The following is a 17,634-nucleotide window of genomic DNA, read 5'->3' on the forward strand; positions in this document are numbered from 1 at the left end:
AACTTTTGTTATTAGTGAGATAACTCCGAAATTCCTGCACCAAACTTGATGAAACTTGCTACAGATGTTGATCTGATAAATATCTAATTGTACTCAGAAGCATTGAACAGTGTCAAGTTAATATTTGCTCATTTGCATATTCCATCAAGTCTTATAATTAGTCATATAACTCCGAAATAACTGCATCAAATGTGATGAAAACTGCTGCACATACTGATACGACAGATATCTAACTGTGTTGTAAAGCATTTAGTAGTGTAAAGTTAATTAAGGGTTCATTTGCATATTTAATAAACTTTGTAATTAGGTATATAACTCTGAAATTATGGCACCAAATTTGTGAAACGTGCAACAGAAATTCATTTGATAAATATTTAATTGTGCTATGAATCATGAACAGTGTCAAGTTAATTTAGGGTTTATTTGCATATTTAATGAACTATGTAATTAGTGACATTACTCTAAAATTACAGCATTAAATTAAATAAAACGTGCTACAAATGTTGATCTGATGGATATCCAATTGTACTGAGAAGCATTGAGCAGTGTCAAGTTAATAATTAGCTCATTTGCATATTTCATGAAGTCTTATAATTAGTCATATAACTCCGAAATAAGTGCATCAAATGTGATGAAAACTGCTGCACATACTGATACGACAGATATCTAACTGTGTTGTAAAGCATTTAGTAGTATAAAGTTAATTAAGGGTTCATTTGCATATTTAATTAACTTTGTAATGAGGTATATAACTCTGAAATTATGGCACCAAATTTTGTGAAACGTGCAACAGAAATTCATTTGATAAATATTTACTTGTGCTATGAATCATTGTAATGTGTCAAGTTAATTTAGGGTTTATTTGCATATTTAATGAACTTTATAATTAGTTACATTACTCTAAAATTACAGCACTAAATTAAATAAAACGTGCTACAAATGTTGATCTGATGGATATGTAATTGTCCCATGAAACATTGAGCAGTGTCAAGTTAATTAACAGCTCATTTGCATATAAATAAAGTTTTGTTATTAGTGATTAAACTCTGAGAGTACTGTGTGAAGTTAAAAAAACTGCTACATACCGTATAGTGATAACATATATCTTATTGTTCTGTGAAGGGTATACTATTAATAAACCTGTTGTAAAACACGTGAGCATATTTAGTTCATATGTGGTTACGGTATAAATATATGTATTATGCACTTTGTTTCTCTAGTATTAAACTGTTCACGCTGACTCCTGATTATTTTCTTGATTTTGTAAGACACTTGTCGAAAGTTTAAACACTGACTGCCTTAATTTGTATAATATATTCAAAGTAGACATGCATTTGTGATTGCTTGTAGTTTGTACTCAGGATATAAAATTTCACGCTTTCAATTCATGGTCCCATACTACTGCATTTTCCTCAATCTCATTTTTAACCTCCTTCATGATACTTTAAGTGTGTGTGTGTGTGTGTGTGTGTGTGTGTGTGTGTGTGTGATACAGTACAAGGCTGTCTAGAATAAGCAGGGTTCTCAAAAATTTTTGAAGTAGGCGGAAAATTCAGAAAAGTAGGCGGTTAGCCAATGTGTGCAACCATGCAGGTTCCCTGGGCGGAGGGGGGGGGGGAGATCTAAGCAATTTCAAGCATTCTTATACAGTGTATAAAAGGCTATTCCAACATACACACAGGAGGGAGGGTTTCAGGGAGGGGGTCCCCTCCCTGAAAGCAAGAAATTTTTAAAATTTGAAGACATTTTGGAGTAATTTCATGCAGTATTGTACTGTATGAAAAACCATTTCAGCATGAGAGTGTTAAGGATTATTTTTAAATTTGAAGACATTTCTGAGCAATTTCATGCATTCTTATACAGTGTATAAAAGGCTATTTCAACATACACAAAGGGGGAGGGTTTCAGGGACGGGGGTGGGCAAGAAATTTTTAAATTTTGAAGACATTTTGGAGTAATTTTATGCATTCTTGTACAGTATTAAAGACCATTTCAGCATACAGAATAATCATTATCATTGCCAATTACAACATATTTTCAAGGGATAAAGCTTTAAAAAAAGTCAGAAAAATTAATTTGATATCACTTGGGCCTGTCAACTACATTCAGTTGACAAGGATAATAGCAAAATTTCACCAGACTGTTGTGTAGAATTATGTTTAGCTCATGACTTGAACAAACATTTTGAAATAAATCATAGAATGGGGCCTAGGGTTTTCAAAACCCAGGTAACGATCCGCTAGAATCCTGACCAGCCTGGCTGTACAAAGTGTTTTACTGATTTAAATACACTTGATTGAAGATACAGTAAAATCAAAGACTTAAATGAATTATAGGAACACAATTTTCAGTGATTTTAATTCACTGTACTAATTTCACAATAAAACGAATCCGCGAGCTGATTATTGATTTTTGCTGATGTTGAATATAATTGAAAAAGAGAGCTAAATTTCAGTGTTCATGTTTGATAAAACCTCAAACTATAAACGACACTGAACGCCAGCCTGTACTACACTGGTAGTCAATTGTAACACAGTACACACAACGCGATATCGGTCGACCTGAAATTTGACACTGTGATCGACGTAGCGTTTCAAAAGTACGAAAAGTGAGACCAAGTAATTTTTTGTTTATTTAGATTTGACCTAAACCTCCCATAACCAACAGACAAAGTCACAAAATCAAAGTTTTCAAGCGTCGACTTTCTCTTCCGCGATGCACACAACCACAGCCCCTCCACAAAGCGCGATGTCGATCGACTTGAGTTGAATATTGACATCGTGATCGACCATGGATAGATTGACGTGGCGTTTCGAAAGTATGAACAGTGAGACTCAGTAAGTTGTGGTCGCTTTAGATTTGATCAAAAACCTACCAAACCCATCAGACTAGGCCCCGGGGGGGGGTAACTCCATGGCTAATAGTACGGGGGGGGGGGCTCCGCACGAACATGGAAACCCAAACTGTTGTGATACCAGTTTTGAGTAAAAAAACCTACCCTTTTTGATACCTAGTTGTCGAAACGCAGCTATCTCTTGGCGGGGTAGCGTGGGGTTGACCTTTGACCCGCATAGCAACTCACGCTACCCCGCCAACATACAATACCATACGTATACAGATACGACTCACTCGCCTTGCGTACCAGGGGTACCAACAGTCAAACCGACAGATCGGAAATATTGATGGTAGATCTGGGATGTAGATACATGGGTTTCCAGTGTTGACAGCATGATTTTTAACAAATGTCAGTTTGTGTTTAAAACCGGACCCTTTCTCATACCAACACCTCGTGAAAAGTATACCCTTTCTGATACCAAACAGTGCAAAAAAACGACCCCTTTCGCGCGGACCCTCCCCGTATAGCCATCTATGGAGTTACCCCCCCCGGGGACTAGGCCCTACTCTTACGCAGAAAACCAAAGCTCTCAAGCGTCGACTTTCTCTTCCGCGTTTGAGCGAAACAAAAGTCGGCTTCATTCGGAAATGGTCGGCTATTCGCGGGCATAACGTAATTGTATGTTAGTCCAATTTTCGGCTATACCCGATGTGAACGTCGGAATAATTCGGGCTGTGATCGGGCGAGCGAGGTTGACCTCGAGAGCGATGCCCAGTGTATAGTACAACACGTTCGCTGATCGCGGTACATAGCAACAAGTTCACGCCGCGTAAATTGCTAGACTACATATAGCCACATCGGCACTTCTGAAATATTATCTGCGGCTTGCAAGACCACCTAAAAAATCTAATTATTGTTATCAAAACCAGAATTTCCGGGCCAGAGAGCGAAACAGTGCTGTAAAGTAGCCGGCCAAAATACGAAAGTAGCCGGTCAATTTGGCCGGCATCCGGCTAAAAATGAACACGCTGATAAGTATTGACAAAACAGCCATGGAGATCAACAAAATCTTACCTTTCTCGACTTGGCCCAATTGTAATTGAAGCGATGCCAGCTCTTTGTCTTTGTCTTTCATCTGTTCTGATAATTTGGCTTTCTGATGGTCAAGCTCTGTGATTTTTTCTGACAGCTTGTTCTTCTTCTTAGCAGTTTCATAACCACGTTCTGCTGTGGATTCCTTCCCCCGCTTCAGCTGAATTTTCTCCATGAGAAGAGAATGTTCTTGATTATCACTCTGTGTTTTGTCTTGATCTCGCCGATGTTTATGTGACCGCAATATGTTTAACCTGTCAGACTCCATTCCCTGCAGAGTGATGACTTTTCCCACTGATCTGAACTTGTCTTCCTTTAGCTGTTGATGTCTCCGAGAAAAAACACATACACCAGTCCTCTGAAGAAGCGCAGTCACACCCTGCTCCGACGCAACCGCTGAAGAACCTAGTAATGAGTGAACAGTAGGTCGCCCATGTTCTTGGCTTGAAATGATTAGATGTAGATGTGGAGATACTGGGCTTAAATCTGACATGGTGGGCTTCCTTGACTTGATCTCGTAGACTGATGAAACACTGTTTCTGCGTGATTTCATTCTCTTTCAATCTGTACAAGGCATTCATAGAGAATTAGTAAAACAATATAAAGTTTAATGACGTGCCCATGCACAGTAAATGCAGGATGTAACTTTACCAATATTACAAATAACTGTTGTTCCCAAAAGCAAATATTGTCATGTATGGAAATTGGCAGGCAACAAGTTCATTGCCAGCTTTCAACAGCTTTTTACACAGTAAGTTTGGCATCTTTTACGTACCTTGCAAGGCAAGTAGTTCTTTCTTACAGAGCTGGTATTCTTCCATGTTTATGATCACTTGCAGAGAAAGATACATCACACCAAGTTTCTTCATAACTTTTGGTGTGACCAGTATATCTTCCATCATCTTCAGCAGTCGTCCACTGCTGTACTCTGACATCAGACATTCCAGCGCTTCCAGTGATTTGCATTTCATTATGAATGAAATACTCCCTGTCTCGGTGTCAACGACTTCAAGTTCTTTATGCAGCTTGTTTAACTTAGCCTGAATTTTGCTCTTTCCTTTGCCATTTCAACCTCTACATCTCTAAACTTTGCCGCCTTTTCTTCTAACTTCCGTATTTTACGTTTTAGCGCCATTGCAGTACGCCGCCTCCTTGGTGGAAAGAGGGCACGCTCCACATCTTTCACTGATTTGCCTTTCACCAATACAACACCTTCGATTCCAAGTTTTACTTTAACTTCGCCTGTTGATTGATTGTGAAGAACACAAACATAAATCGAAATGTCAAGTGGCAAGATTTAAGCGTACCTTTTATTAACTAAGGGCACCATGTTGGAATGACAGATCTTATATCCCTAATTTACAACCCTATGTCCAAGATGACATATGTTGTTCTCTCAATTGTTTTTCATCTCTCTCTCTGCATTCATACCAAGAAACGAAAATCAATTCAAACTTTGGGTACAACTCTCAGGACATAAATATTCAACAACAGCTAAATTACAAAAATATTAACTCAATACAGCACTATACAAAGATTGAAGTCTTCCTAATGATACTCACAATTATTGCGTCCTTGTTCACTTGACAGTGCTGAAGATGTACTTGTCGTGTCTGAGTTATCTGAATCAGTGTCATCCTTTTCGCTCTCTCCTGCCAAATTTATAACGAAAAGTTAGTTTCCATCTCAAAATGTTGATATTTTCAATGTTTTCAAGTGATTATCTCAATATGTTGATATTTTTTAAATGTTTCCAAGTGATTTAGCGTAAACATGGATTGTCGTGTATTTTTTCTTCAAATTCATTCTATTTGAAAAGATTTATTGTTATTTGCACCGTCAACACATCATGCAGTGTCCTTAATTCACTCATTTGGACATGGAATAAAAAGCATGTTTGATAGTTACATCAATGTTCGCTTAATACATTAATTCACTGGATACAGAGCTTACAATTTGTGAATTAACAATATTTCTACTGGGCACTTGTGAAAATCTTGAATAGATGTGGGAAATTAACTGCGCAGGTTTTATTATCCCGAAGTTATTATTATAATAACTTCGGGATATTAAAACATTTACTTATATATAGTAGTTATATGTTATCCATTTGCATGTATTTATTGGATTGTATTGGATGATTATAATTTATTTTTTAAAAGAAATTTGTCAATTATATAATGACACACCTGAGTGTCTCTTCCTTTTCAGAGTTTGACCCTGAGTCACCGCTCTTTCACTTGGTCTCCTTTCAGAAGTATTCCCCTTTTCATCTTGTTTTGCTGTATGTGTTAAAAGATTGACACGACATTACTATATTCATACAAATGTGTCCCAAGCCAAATAAATTGAATGTTTAATGTAACTGAACATCCAAGCTTTGTGTTGGAAATAATGTTTTGACATTTGGATTGTCGGAAGGATTATGTACTGATGGACCTGTTTTTATCATGTCATCAGGCCAACAGACTGTAACCATATAATAGTTTTCAGTCTATTTTTGTAATGTTGAATGTTGATATAAATGATTATCTTAATGCTGCCATTTAAAGATAATACAGTAGAATGAACTTTGATCAAGATGTTTTAGAATATATGAAACCATAGCATTAGTATAAAACGTCACATGCTAGAAAGCTGTCAGCTATGGCTGAAGTTAACTTTTGTTGTCAGTAATGAGATACCTACATTCACTAAATTTCTCTGCTGAACATTGTGTTGCTGGCTCTGATGAGTATACTTCATCTCCTGATGGGGTGCCCACATCTGATGTTTCAGCAGCTGTAGAGAATATACAATTTTTTACACATTTTTCGTTGAGAGAACATAGCATTTCTGAATTATTGCGTTAGCTTTTATCACTTGGCCATATTCATGGAAATGCACCAGATCGCAGAAAATAATTTTTAAACTTTTCCCATCATTGTCTGAATCACTGATTGAGCTCTATTTCATAGACTACAGTAACGATAGCAAAACTAATTCTATGTCAAAACTCATCTCCTTAAATACTTCCCAAATATGTACAAGCAATGCCCTTCACAAATAAATATTTCCGACATTTGGCATTGACACCACAAAAATAAAATTACAATTAAAAGTACCTTCCTAATTTCTACTGTCAACTTGTTAAAGGTAAAACCAAAGTTAGTCAAAATGTAAAATGAATATTCCAAAAAAGTCATGAAATTAAGATTTCATTTCCATTCCAACAAAAATCATGGAATTAGGATTTCATTTCCATTTTTGATATTCTTTAGCTTATTTATATCAATATCGCAACTAAACTTATCTTCAATTAACGTTGACTGTTTTGGTATTGAAACAACATGATTACAACTTACATTGGTGCCGACTACTTTCATCAGGCTGTATTTGCAGCTGCTCTCCATCTCCTTCTACAGTTTGTGAATCACCCCTGTCAGCTGGTATGATTTCTGTGTCATGACTTACACCTAACAAGTTAGAAAGTAGAAATCGATCCTTTCAGTAACATTCAGAAACTGTAGTATATTACCATACGTTTGTAACACTTAGTGAGTTAATCATGTCTTTGGCTTCATACATACATTAGGCATAACGATATAATTCTACATCTTCAAATACTACGTGAATTGCGTCCACAGCCACATTTTTCTGTTCATCATGGTGGAGAATCCGGGTATTTTGAAACATGTGGCAATGGCATACTAATACTTACAAGATAACGACTAGAACATTTACCTCTAGGGGTTTGATCAGTTTCAATGTCCACTTCTGCCATCTGCAGTTTAGTTTTCATAAATTTGACAAACACAGCATTGGTTTCCTTAATTTTAGGCATTACTTCTGTCTGTACCTTCTGTTTGATTATCTTCATTTTTTTCAACACAGCGCCATGTTTCTTAATCGTGTATATGATTGTCTCTGCTAGCACAGCTGTATTGCCATTCATGTTGACAAGCAAGTCCCTTTCGAATTCTTCCATGAACTCCTCAACAAAGCTGTGGCAAATAGAATCCTTTGGGGCCAAAACTGGAACTCCAATGGCCATCGACGTTAGAGCAAGATCTAGGACGTTGACCGCCTTTGGGGGAATGAGAACAAGGTGTGAAGTTTGCAGTTCACAGTCAAATTCTTTCAGTGATGTTGTCGAGAAGCATGTCACTTCAAGTTTTGTGTGTGTTGCAGACGTTTTTTATTTCACTTTCCTTACCAGGAGGTACCCCAAGTATCTTCCACTTTGGTGGTTTGGTAAGCATCTTGACAAAACTCTCAGTAACTTCTTTCATTACCTTGGCTAGGTAGATGTGTTTGTCCAGACTGTCGGCATCATGTTTATCAAGAAGAGAGCATATATGGATGAGCCCATTCAGCTCTGCCACAGGAGGAGAAAGATTGAAGTATTTTTCTTCAGGCACAGGAGACAGCCTAAAGTGTTTGGCGCTTGCAGCATTAACATCAACAAATCTCTGTCTAATGAATTCGAAGGCATTTAATCCAATCGAGGATATCACATCGGCAGATTTAAATTCCTTTTCAAGGAAGACTGAACGTTTACAGAATGTGTCAGTAGACAAGCCAAGAAAGCGTTCAGATATTAGATCGTGGCTCCATAGATTCACAATTTGGATTTTTGCATCTGGAAAGAGGTCACGTTTTATTCGTATTGCATGACCCGAAGAGATCAACTCGAATCCAACCACCAAAGCTACATTCTCTATGGCTCTCATATCAGGGAAGAAATTGTCATGTTCCATCAACCAATCTGACTTTGGTTCTAAAGCGTCCAATTGTAGCCCAACCACTTCGCAAGGCAAACACAGCTTTATTCCACGATCTTTTGCCTCCTTGTTCACTGTTGGATTTGTCTTCAACAAAGTACAGTGGACTACCATTCCAATGGCTTGAAAGAGCTGTGTAAGAATTGACACTGCGCCAGCCACACCACCTTGAAGAGCACATTCCCATCGTTCACATACAATCAAAGCAGCGGGTTTGTTTTGCATCTTCCTGTGCAGAGGAAAGAAAAATATTCATATATATCATTTCTCAAAAAGTCTCTGCTACCGCCAACAGTTGTCCAGAGAATAAGACATATATTCATGATGACAAAAATCACATCTTGCAACTTCCTGAACGCAGCATATACAGCATCCATCACTAAACCACATTTATGTTTTCTTAGGGTGTTCAACGAGACCTGCGCAGGGTATTGCTGTGCAGCATTTCAGCTGCAAATAGATGTTGCATTAAAATCACCCAAGAGTTGGACACAATAAATATTGTTGCAAAAAGTATTAAAATTTGTAATATAACAAGCAAGCAGAAATTGCCAAATTTTCTCAGGACTTGTAAGTTAGCCTTGTAACATAACGCCCTTCGTTGGGAAGCGTTATCATTGTCATCTTTCATATCAGGTGTAAAAACGTCACAACAGACCTTATACAAAATCTAATTCGGCATCATATCCACCTTATGTACAAGTAAGCAGAACAGTTCGTTCAGAATCAGTGCAAGTTAAGATGATGACGACTTTCAACAGCTGTCATTCGTTTGATTCGCTAACACCGATTGACTTGCCTAGCTGAGCTGTTACTTTCTCGATGATTCACATTTACAGCGGGATCGAGCGAGATGCTTTCAACGTCTATGAATCGTGCCAGGAAAACGTTTTTCCTCACACTCAGGGCATAATAGAGGATTCATCACAGATGGTCAGAGTCACAGAATCTGTTGTTCGACAATCGTAGCACCTCATGCAATTTAAATAAAATTGCTCAGATGGTTATGAGCACGGACCCTCCACAAAAGGACCGTGTTATGAGCAATGAAAATGGCATAGCAGCTTACGGCCAAAGACTTTACTGTGCACAGTCAAAGGTTGTTGGGTATATCGGCACAAATGAGTAACCAAATGCACGGTTTGTCCTCCATGAGAATGTGTGAAAAGATACCCTGGAGTCGATGGCAAATATTTTCTGAAAGGGCTGCAAAAATATGCAAGTAACAAGAACACCTTTACCAGACAACAAGTGAGTCAGTCTTCCATAAATGGCCTCGGCTGTGGAAGTCATTTTTAATAAAATAAAAATAAAATAAAAATAAAATATATCTGAGTTAATTTCGTAAGCATAGCGCAGCAAGCGGTAGAAATGTGACGGGGAACCAGAATATAAGTTTAACAACTCTTGCGTCGATCAACTTCCGCATCATCACGCCAGTATCCTTCTGCAGTTGCAACTCAAATCCCACGAAAGCTCACGAACTTTCAAGTCATGTGTGACGGCAGAGGATAAATTATCATAATTTGCCCACAACAGCATACATATCTTCCATAAATGGCCTCGGCTGTGGAAGTCATTTTTAATAAAATAAAAATAAAATAAAAATAAAATATATCTGAGTTAAATTCGTAAGCATAGCGCAGCAAGCGGTAGCAATGTGACGGGGAACCAGAATATAAGTTTAACAACTCTTTCGTTGATCAACTTCCGCATCATCAGGCCAGTATCCTTCTGCAGGTGCAACTCAAATCCCACCAAAGCTCACGAACTTTCAAGTCATGTGTGACGGCAGAGGATAAATTATCATAATTTGCCCACAACAGCATGCATATCGCACAGGCTTTTTGCCGGCCCATTACTTCCGCTGGCTGGCAGCGTTATACTAACTTAAAATGCTTACGTCCATACCAAAACCTATTTGTAAATGGGCAAGGGAACCAAAGAATTATTCGCGTCGTCGTGTGTTCACGTCTTCATGTGCTTCAATGAACAAGGGTCTTTTTTAATTTCAACGTCGCAAAAACTTCGACAGAAGTGAACACAACACACAGACAGCCTGAGAAAGGTAGGGTAGTGGATAGAAATTCGGAAACAGCCGTGATGGTGATGAAGCAAGGCAAGTAATGAAGGATCACTTAAACATCCTACTGCATTAAGTGTCGTGACAGAGAACGTAAACACACTGTGACCATGTCACAGAAGAACAAAATAACATCCATGAAAAGTGATGACGGGGAAATGCACGGTTGAAAATATGATAGACAGGGAGGAGTTCAAACGGCTATAAAGAGATTCGAAGGATTGCAAAATAGTAAAGGTCTTTTGATGTCTGTAAATGTTTATCGAGATAACCTGGCCAGTAGCCAGTCATCGGCATTAATTGTAGAAAAAAAAAAACAGAAAATATAGGCGTGGTCTTAACATAACAAAAGTACCCGTCATGTTACCTGCATAGATTCTGTTTGTGAATGTGGGCTATCCTGAATGATCGATAAAAATTGTTGTACTGTTCAATATTGCCAACTTTGTCGTCAATAGAGAGCTTAGGTTTACCATTTAATCATTATGCCCAAAATGATAATGAAATTGGACATACATATTTCCCGAGATATATTTGAATAATGATGCACTCGTTTGAAGACGATGTGTACTGAAAAGACTCATGACTTGGCTTGTGCAGGTAATAATTGTGTTGGGCTGGTAATTTTGCACAGCACCTGCCTGGTAAGGCTGCACAAAAAAATGCCGGTGGGGTGGCAGGATGAATTCAAGGAAATATGAAAATTCAGGGGATAACAAGAGAACTTGAAAGTGTTGCTCTGCCAGTAAGGAGAGACCTGAACATTTTTTGGTTCCTAACATTTTAATGTCATCCAATGATTCTAATGTCAGTCATAATTAAACAAAATATAGAACCATTTTGTCGCATTTCATGACTTTGATCTTGAAAAAAAATGTATGAAATCAATGCCATTTTTCGTAAAAGCAACAAGTTGGCCTTGTAACAGGGCAGGAGCTTCATTTGTTGATAATTTGTTCAGTATTTATTTGCAATGTATCAAATATAGTTTCTTGCTGTCTCGACAGCATGCTAGAACACACAATATTCAGACTGTCAACAAAGCCCGTACATATAATATTGTCAAGACTGAGAGTCATTTGTCAATGATACAAATGCACGGTACAGGTACACAGTTCAACATACTGTTGTACAAAACACAATCAAAATTAAAGTTAATACAGATACTGCCCTCGGACTGTGTCACTGTCACTGCATACCAGCAGTGACAGTAATAGCTTCGACTCTCGATGTAGTTGAAGAAGACTTTGGGACATTTGGCGCTCATGACAGTGAAACATACTTGTGCATAAGATAAGGCCAGAGAGCAACACATGGGAGACCGCGAGACTCAACAGTTATCAGAGATTTATGAATTATTGCATATGGGAATATTAAAATACTAAAGAAACAATATAGGGTCACCATGCTCATTATTACATGCCTCGTATATCGAACGTCGCGCGCCCCATAGGATTCAATGGTAACTCGCCGATGACGTCGCGGGCCGCATAGTCATCACTGGACTGAAAGTGAACCGGAACTATTTTCAACTTGAAAACTTTTGGATGTAAAAGTCTTGAAATTTCATGTTTTGCACAGAAAATCCGGTTTTAGGAAAATTTCGCATAAAAATAATTGATAAACCGCATAACAGCAGTTTAAATATATCAATGCGCCATTCGATGATGAAAATCGTTTTATTTTTAACCGTTTTTCGTCTAAAATGAAAATAAAACATTCGTCTATAATTTGCCAATAACGTAAATATTTTTGGTGCAAACTGAGTAAGAGAGGCATGTAATAAAAACATTATAGCCCAAACAAGGGACTATGTACCCTTGGGGCAGGAGACCATTTGCCCTCCTGACGTCGGGCAAATGGTCACCTACCCTCGGGCACATAGTCCCATGTTGGGCTATAATATATAATATTGTTCAAATGTATGACAGAACGTCACCGTTTGACGAAAATCACTGAAAAATCATCACATAATACCATTCACTTTAAGTTCGTGTTTACATTCTCATCGTATAATAACAGCAAAGTAAAAGTTAAAACAGTAAAGACTCAAATTTAAACAAAAAATTGATATCTATATGGAATTATTTATTTTTAAGCAAGATTTGTCATTATTACCTCAAAGTTTAAGACATTAAAGCGTTCGATCGAATATTGTAACCTTCAGTTTTTAGGTCACTGTGCTAATTTGACAAAATGAAGCCAGGAATTCACAATTTGCATATACTCTTCATGATTTTCATTTTGTGTGGTCTTCAGCAAGTGCCATTGACCTGGCAAGGATTACTTCAAGTCGACTCAGACTTATAAATCCAAAAGGTCCACTGATTCCTTTAAAAATAATTCAATTGAAGAACTTGCCTTAGGAATATCGCTCCCGATACTGCTGATAAAAGTTTGTGTCAAACATCTGCACGCAGAACTAAGCTATACATTTTTTTCTTGTTTTTTGTGCTGCATCGCTAATACATATGCGGCTATATGATAATTTGGTGGGTGGGGGGACTTGAAAAAATTGATCATATAGACAGCGAAACTTGTAAATTTTTTATGGTATTGAGGGGGATGTGAAAACAAATAAAATTTCAACAACGATTTTTCCAGGCCCCCCCCCCCTCCCCACCACCATCACAGCTATTTGTGAATGCAGTCTAAATGAAAAAAAGAACTTTGAGATATACACTTTAAACAATCTCGGATCTTTCCTTACCTCTGAGATGAGTTTCGGCTTAAGCTTCTAGTTTCGCGATCTTTTTACAAACGCATTAATTTCTCTGTGTATTCTGAGTTACTGTGCCAAGCAGACAGCTAGGACCCTATGCTTTCTATATCGCTGCCTCATAAAGTAATCCAAGGAATTGTATGACAAGCTAAATGTTGCAATATTCTTAAAAGGCTAATTTTGTTTATTTCCTTTGGGTAAAACCCTAGTTTCTTCTTGAAAAACATTCTTTTTGTAAAAACCTAATTTCTTGGTGTAAAACATGTTGTCTTTTTGTAAAACCATTTTTTTTGTAAACAAATATTTTCGTGCTGTAAAATCTTATTTTCGTTTTTGTATAACTTTCAATCATGTTGGTAAAACCCATGCTTCTATTCCAAAACGACCATTCGTATTGGTCACGTGTCAAACCTGTTTGTGCTTGTCAAACTCACGTAACTTTAGAAAAATGTATAATTTTTATTCGACATATCTATTATTATATTAAAAAAAAAACGTAAGCAAATTTTGTGTCTCTAAAACTTTCAGTCTTGTTAGTAAATCCTATGCTACGTATTGGTCATGAAACCTTTGAACTCAAGATGGCGCTCTAGTCAAAAAGGTTTTCTGGGGTTATTTGCAGATGTAAACCGTCTAGCACGTCTGTTATAGGTGTGTTAAAGCAGTACTAGGCGGCCCAGTGCTATGCTACTAAATGTTTTACGAAGTTGACAATCCTGGAAGGTTAAAATATTACATCAAAATTAACGTTTTGAAACTTTGGATGTAATAACGTCAAATTTGTTATAAAATATATAATTCCATTTAGTTACACATCTTTTCATAAATATTAGAGTCTTTACTGTTCAACTTTTTATTTTTTGTGTTATTGTACGACGAAATTGTGAAAACTTCATTCATTGCACAAACTTTCAATTAATGGTTTTATATATTGATTTTACGTGATTTTTATGCAACACTGGGATTTTTCATCATACATTTGTAAAAAATCAACCATGGTGATCCTATATTTTATTTATTATTTGATTATTCTAAAATTTAAGAATCCCTGATAACTCTTACTTCTCCTGGTCTTCCATGTCTTGCTCAGTGGCCTGAGCTTGTGCACAAGTCATGAGCGTCATATGACCCAAACTCTTCTTCAACTACATCAGAAACAGGGTTATCTGTGTCACTGCCGGTTTGCAGTGACAGTAACACTGCAAGTTGGCAGTAGCTGCATTAACTTTGATAATATTGACAATATTTTTTCAGGGTATACATCTTGGTGCTTATTCTACTCCCTCATGTTGAACTGTCCGTTATTTAGCTTGCCAACACGGCCTCAGAAATGTGTAATATGCACTGTATCATTCACAATGACTTTCTGTCTAGACTCTAATTCAGTATCGAAAATAGTGTTTTCATGTAAAGACTATGTTGACAGACTGAATATTGTCTGTTTCAGCATGCTGTAGGGAGATACTAACAAACAATTTGATGCAATTTGATGCAGAAAAGTATAGAAAATATAGGAAAAATATATCAAGCAGTTGCAGCTTATGCCCCGTTACAAGGTCTACTTGTTTTTTACCTATAGAAATTGAATGCTATTCATACATTTTTAGATTTTTTTTGAAATAAAAGTAATGACATGTGACAAAATGGTTCTAAATTTTGTTTAATTGTAACATATTGTAACACGGATGACATAAATAATTTATTCATTTTGTCATTGAATTTCATTGAACAGGGAACGAAAAATCTTCAGAACAAAACTCTTTAGCTCCCCCCTCTACCACCCCCCCCCAAATTTTTGATCCACAGAATGCTTGCAGCCTCCCCACCAGTATTTTTGAATGCAGCCTAAAAGCAGCAATCGTGCCAGGCATGGACCCACATACCTACACCATGCTCAGTGGAAGCACAGACCTAAGTCCCTCGATTACGTGACCTTGCCAAAAGACTGTCTCTAATCGTGCCTCTCTGTAACACTGTATTCAAGGGGCTAATATATGTATTTAAAGTAATTTGTCTGTTATTGTATCCTTATTTGATAGTGAAGGGAGCTACAATAATTCGTCCAATCGGTGGATGATGCCTGGGGAGCTCATAAAAGTTTTACTGAATCTGATGTTTTAGGGCTGCAAAATATGATATTTTTTTTCTCATGTTCTGTCTGTAAATATTGTTCTTTTCCTTACAAAGTAATGATAGCTTTGTTGACGGTAGTATGCGCCTAGAAAGTGAAATATTTAAACTTTTGCTCAAACTTTCCTCGAGGAATCTTTTAACAATTATCTTTTATAATCAATAATAAAATTGGGAGTCTCAGTGCAAATTTTGGTACCAGAGAAACAAATTACCCAAGATTTACCAAAATTTGAAATTCAAAATTGCTGAGACCCCTGTGTTAACTCAAAGGAGAAAAATTCGATTTTCAAAAAAAAAATAAGACGGCGAAGAGTTTTCTAATACCAAGAGCTTTAAAATGAACCCCGGCAATAGTGGAAGATCAGAATTTATTTATTTATTTATTTATCCCATCATCCAACGGCTGCTTGCCCATTTACAGTATTGGTACCCATAAAAACCCACTAGCCAAATCTCGAATTCACCGTCCTCCGACAGTGAATCCGCTACTCTGGATCTACCGGGACTTGAACCGGGTCTCGAACTCACCATCCTCCGATAGTGAGTCCCTTACCCTAACCACTGGTCCACAGTGCTTCCCCAAACAAGTTTGAGAACCCGAATATCTGTCCCCGAGGCGCATTTTACCTTAGGACTTAAAGGGCCATTATTTGTAACTTTTGACCATTTTTTACCTCGGAAAATTCCATGTTGGAGGCTCATATTTGTTGCAAAATGTTGTCTTACGAAGAAACAAACATGATTAGTGATGTTATAGCCACATAAAACTGCTAATTTTTGTTCAAACGTGTTGCTCTTCCGAGCTCGTTTATTGACGTCTGGCATGCTCAGCGTGCTGGGGAGAACGCAGATAATGTTGACGCCGCGATCACGCCAGATGTACAAGTTCACGTTTATTGCGGGATCAAAACAACATTGCGTCGTGGATTGCCAGACATCTGGCTACGCAACGTGCTCGGACAATGGACTACGACGTAAGTACCGGGCATAAGTAATGAATATTTATTTTGAAATTGCTGTAAATGGCTCGCGCAGGTGCAGAAGAATGCTACGTTGCAATCCGCGTGTCAACAGAGTTGTATTTCTGTCCGGACAAAAATTGAAATTTTCGTTGTTAAATCACATGTTATTTAGTTGTAGGGCACGTAATGTTTCCGAATAATATGCGATTCTCTGTTATTTGACAGGCTATTCAACATGAGCCAGTGATCATTTCAATCAAAACTAACGGAAAAATCGCAAGAAGATACAGCTAATGGAACTTTAAGTGAATAAAGTAATTTCCTTTTGATCAATATATTTTAATGAGGATGTGGCATTTTATTTTCGTCTGCGCTATACTTATACTTAACAACAGTAAGAATGCACTGGCTAAACCCTGGCAACAATAACTGAACCCTCCTTTAATATATAGCTCTGCATGGCAGGGCTGTGTGTTACGGGCGTTATACGGCCTCCCACCACACACAGCCCCGCCATGCAGAGCTACTTTAATATATAGGTCACCAGCTACATGCAGTGGTACCCATGGCTATTCACCAGGAGCATTGGTACAAACAACGTGTACGTGCTTTGCATGCAGTTCTTTTGTTACCACTTCGGTGCTGCATGATTGAACAAAACAGTTCTCTATCGTGGCTACTCCATTGAACATAATTGTAAGGTCACAAAATGACTGTGCAACCAAATGAGGTATCAAGAAATTTATCAGATTCTGAATAAGTGTTTTAGAAACATGGATGCGTTTTCGAACATATATATGCATACAAATGGCAGCATAGAGAATTTAAAATATTTAGACGTTTGAAGAAAATATAAATAACGACGCAGGCCCTGAAGCTAATAGTGGGCGCGGCGCTTGTCCTGCACACAGGTAAGCTTATGTATTCTGGGCGATAACAGACGGGCCAGCCATGGCGAAGTTAAAAACAACCTATTGACGTCCAACTTCGATCACGGCGCTTATAGTTCGGGTTAATGTGTAACCTTGAGGACACACAAACCT

At 37.6% G+C, this 17,634-nt stretch overlaps 3 protein-coding genes across 5 annotated transcripts in view; all 3 read right to left on the reverse strand.

The window, feature by feature from the left end:
* Nucleotides 1–17,634, reverse strand: part of LOC139127005 (estrogen-related receptor gamma-like) — a 303,315-nt gene that overhangs the window by 159,683 nt on the left and 125,998 nt on the right. The window lies entirely within an intron of this gene.
* LOC139126937 (uncharacterized) overlaps nucleotides 1–17,634 on the reverse strand; it is a 203,296-nt gene that overhangs the window by 99,593 nt on the left and 86,069 nt on the right. The window lies entirely within an intron of this gene.
* Nucleotides 1–17,634, reverse strand: part of LOC139127004 (uncharacterized) — a 140,828-nt gene that overhangs the window by 30,719 nt on the left and 92,475 nt on the right. The window contains exons 2-8 of one of the 2 annotated variants that reach the window (XM_070692935.1): nucleotides 7,652–8,920; nucleotides 7,273–7,383; nucleotides 6,617–6,709; nucleotides 6,118–6,210; nucleotides 5,491–5,580; nucleotides 4,704–5,170; nucleotides 3,911–4,492 (exon numbers count right to left, since the gene is read on the reverse strand). In XM_070692935.1, the coding sequence (XP_070549036.1) occupies nucleotides 4,959–5,170; nucleotides 5,491–5,580; nucleotides 6,118–6,210; nucleotides 6,617–6,709; nucleotides 7,273–7,383; nucleotides 7,652–7,961 (909 nt within the window). In that variant the 5' untranslated portion in view covers nucleotides 7,962–8,920 and the 3' untranslated portion in view covers nucleotides 3,911–4,492; nucleotides 4,704–4,958. Of the gene's footprint in view, nucleotides 1–3,910; nucleotides 4,493–4,703; nucleotides 5,171–5,490; nucleotides 5,581–6,117; nucleotides 6,211–6,616; nucleotides 6,710–7,272; nucleotides 7,384–7,651; nucleotides 8,921–17,634 lie in introns of those variants that run through there. The other variant, XM_070692934.1, reaches the window with a different exon arrangement.

This window comes from Ptychodera flava, unplaced genomic scaffold (assembly GCF_041260155.1).
Source record: "Ptychodera flava strain L36383 unplaced genomic scaffold, AS_Pfla_20210202 Scaffold_28__1_contigs__length_4768798_pilon, whole genome shotgun sequence".
In the NCBI taxonomy this organism is placed as follows: domain Eukaryota; kingdom Metazoa; phylum Hemichordata; class Enteropneusta; family Ptychoderidae; genus Ptychodera; species Ptychodera flava.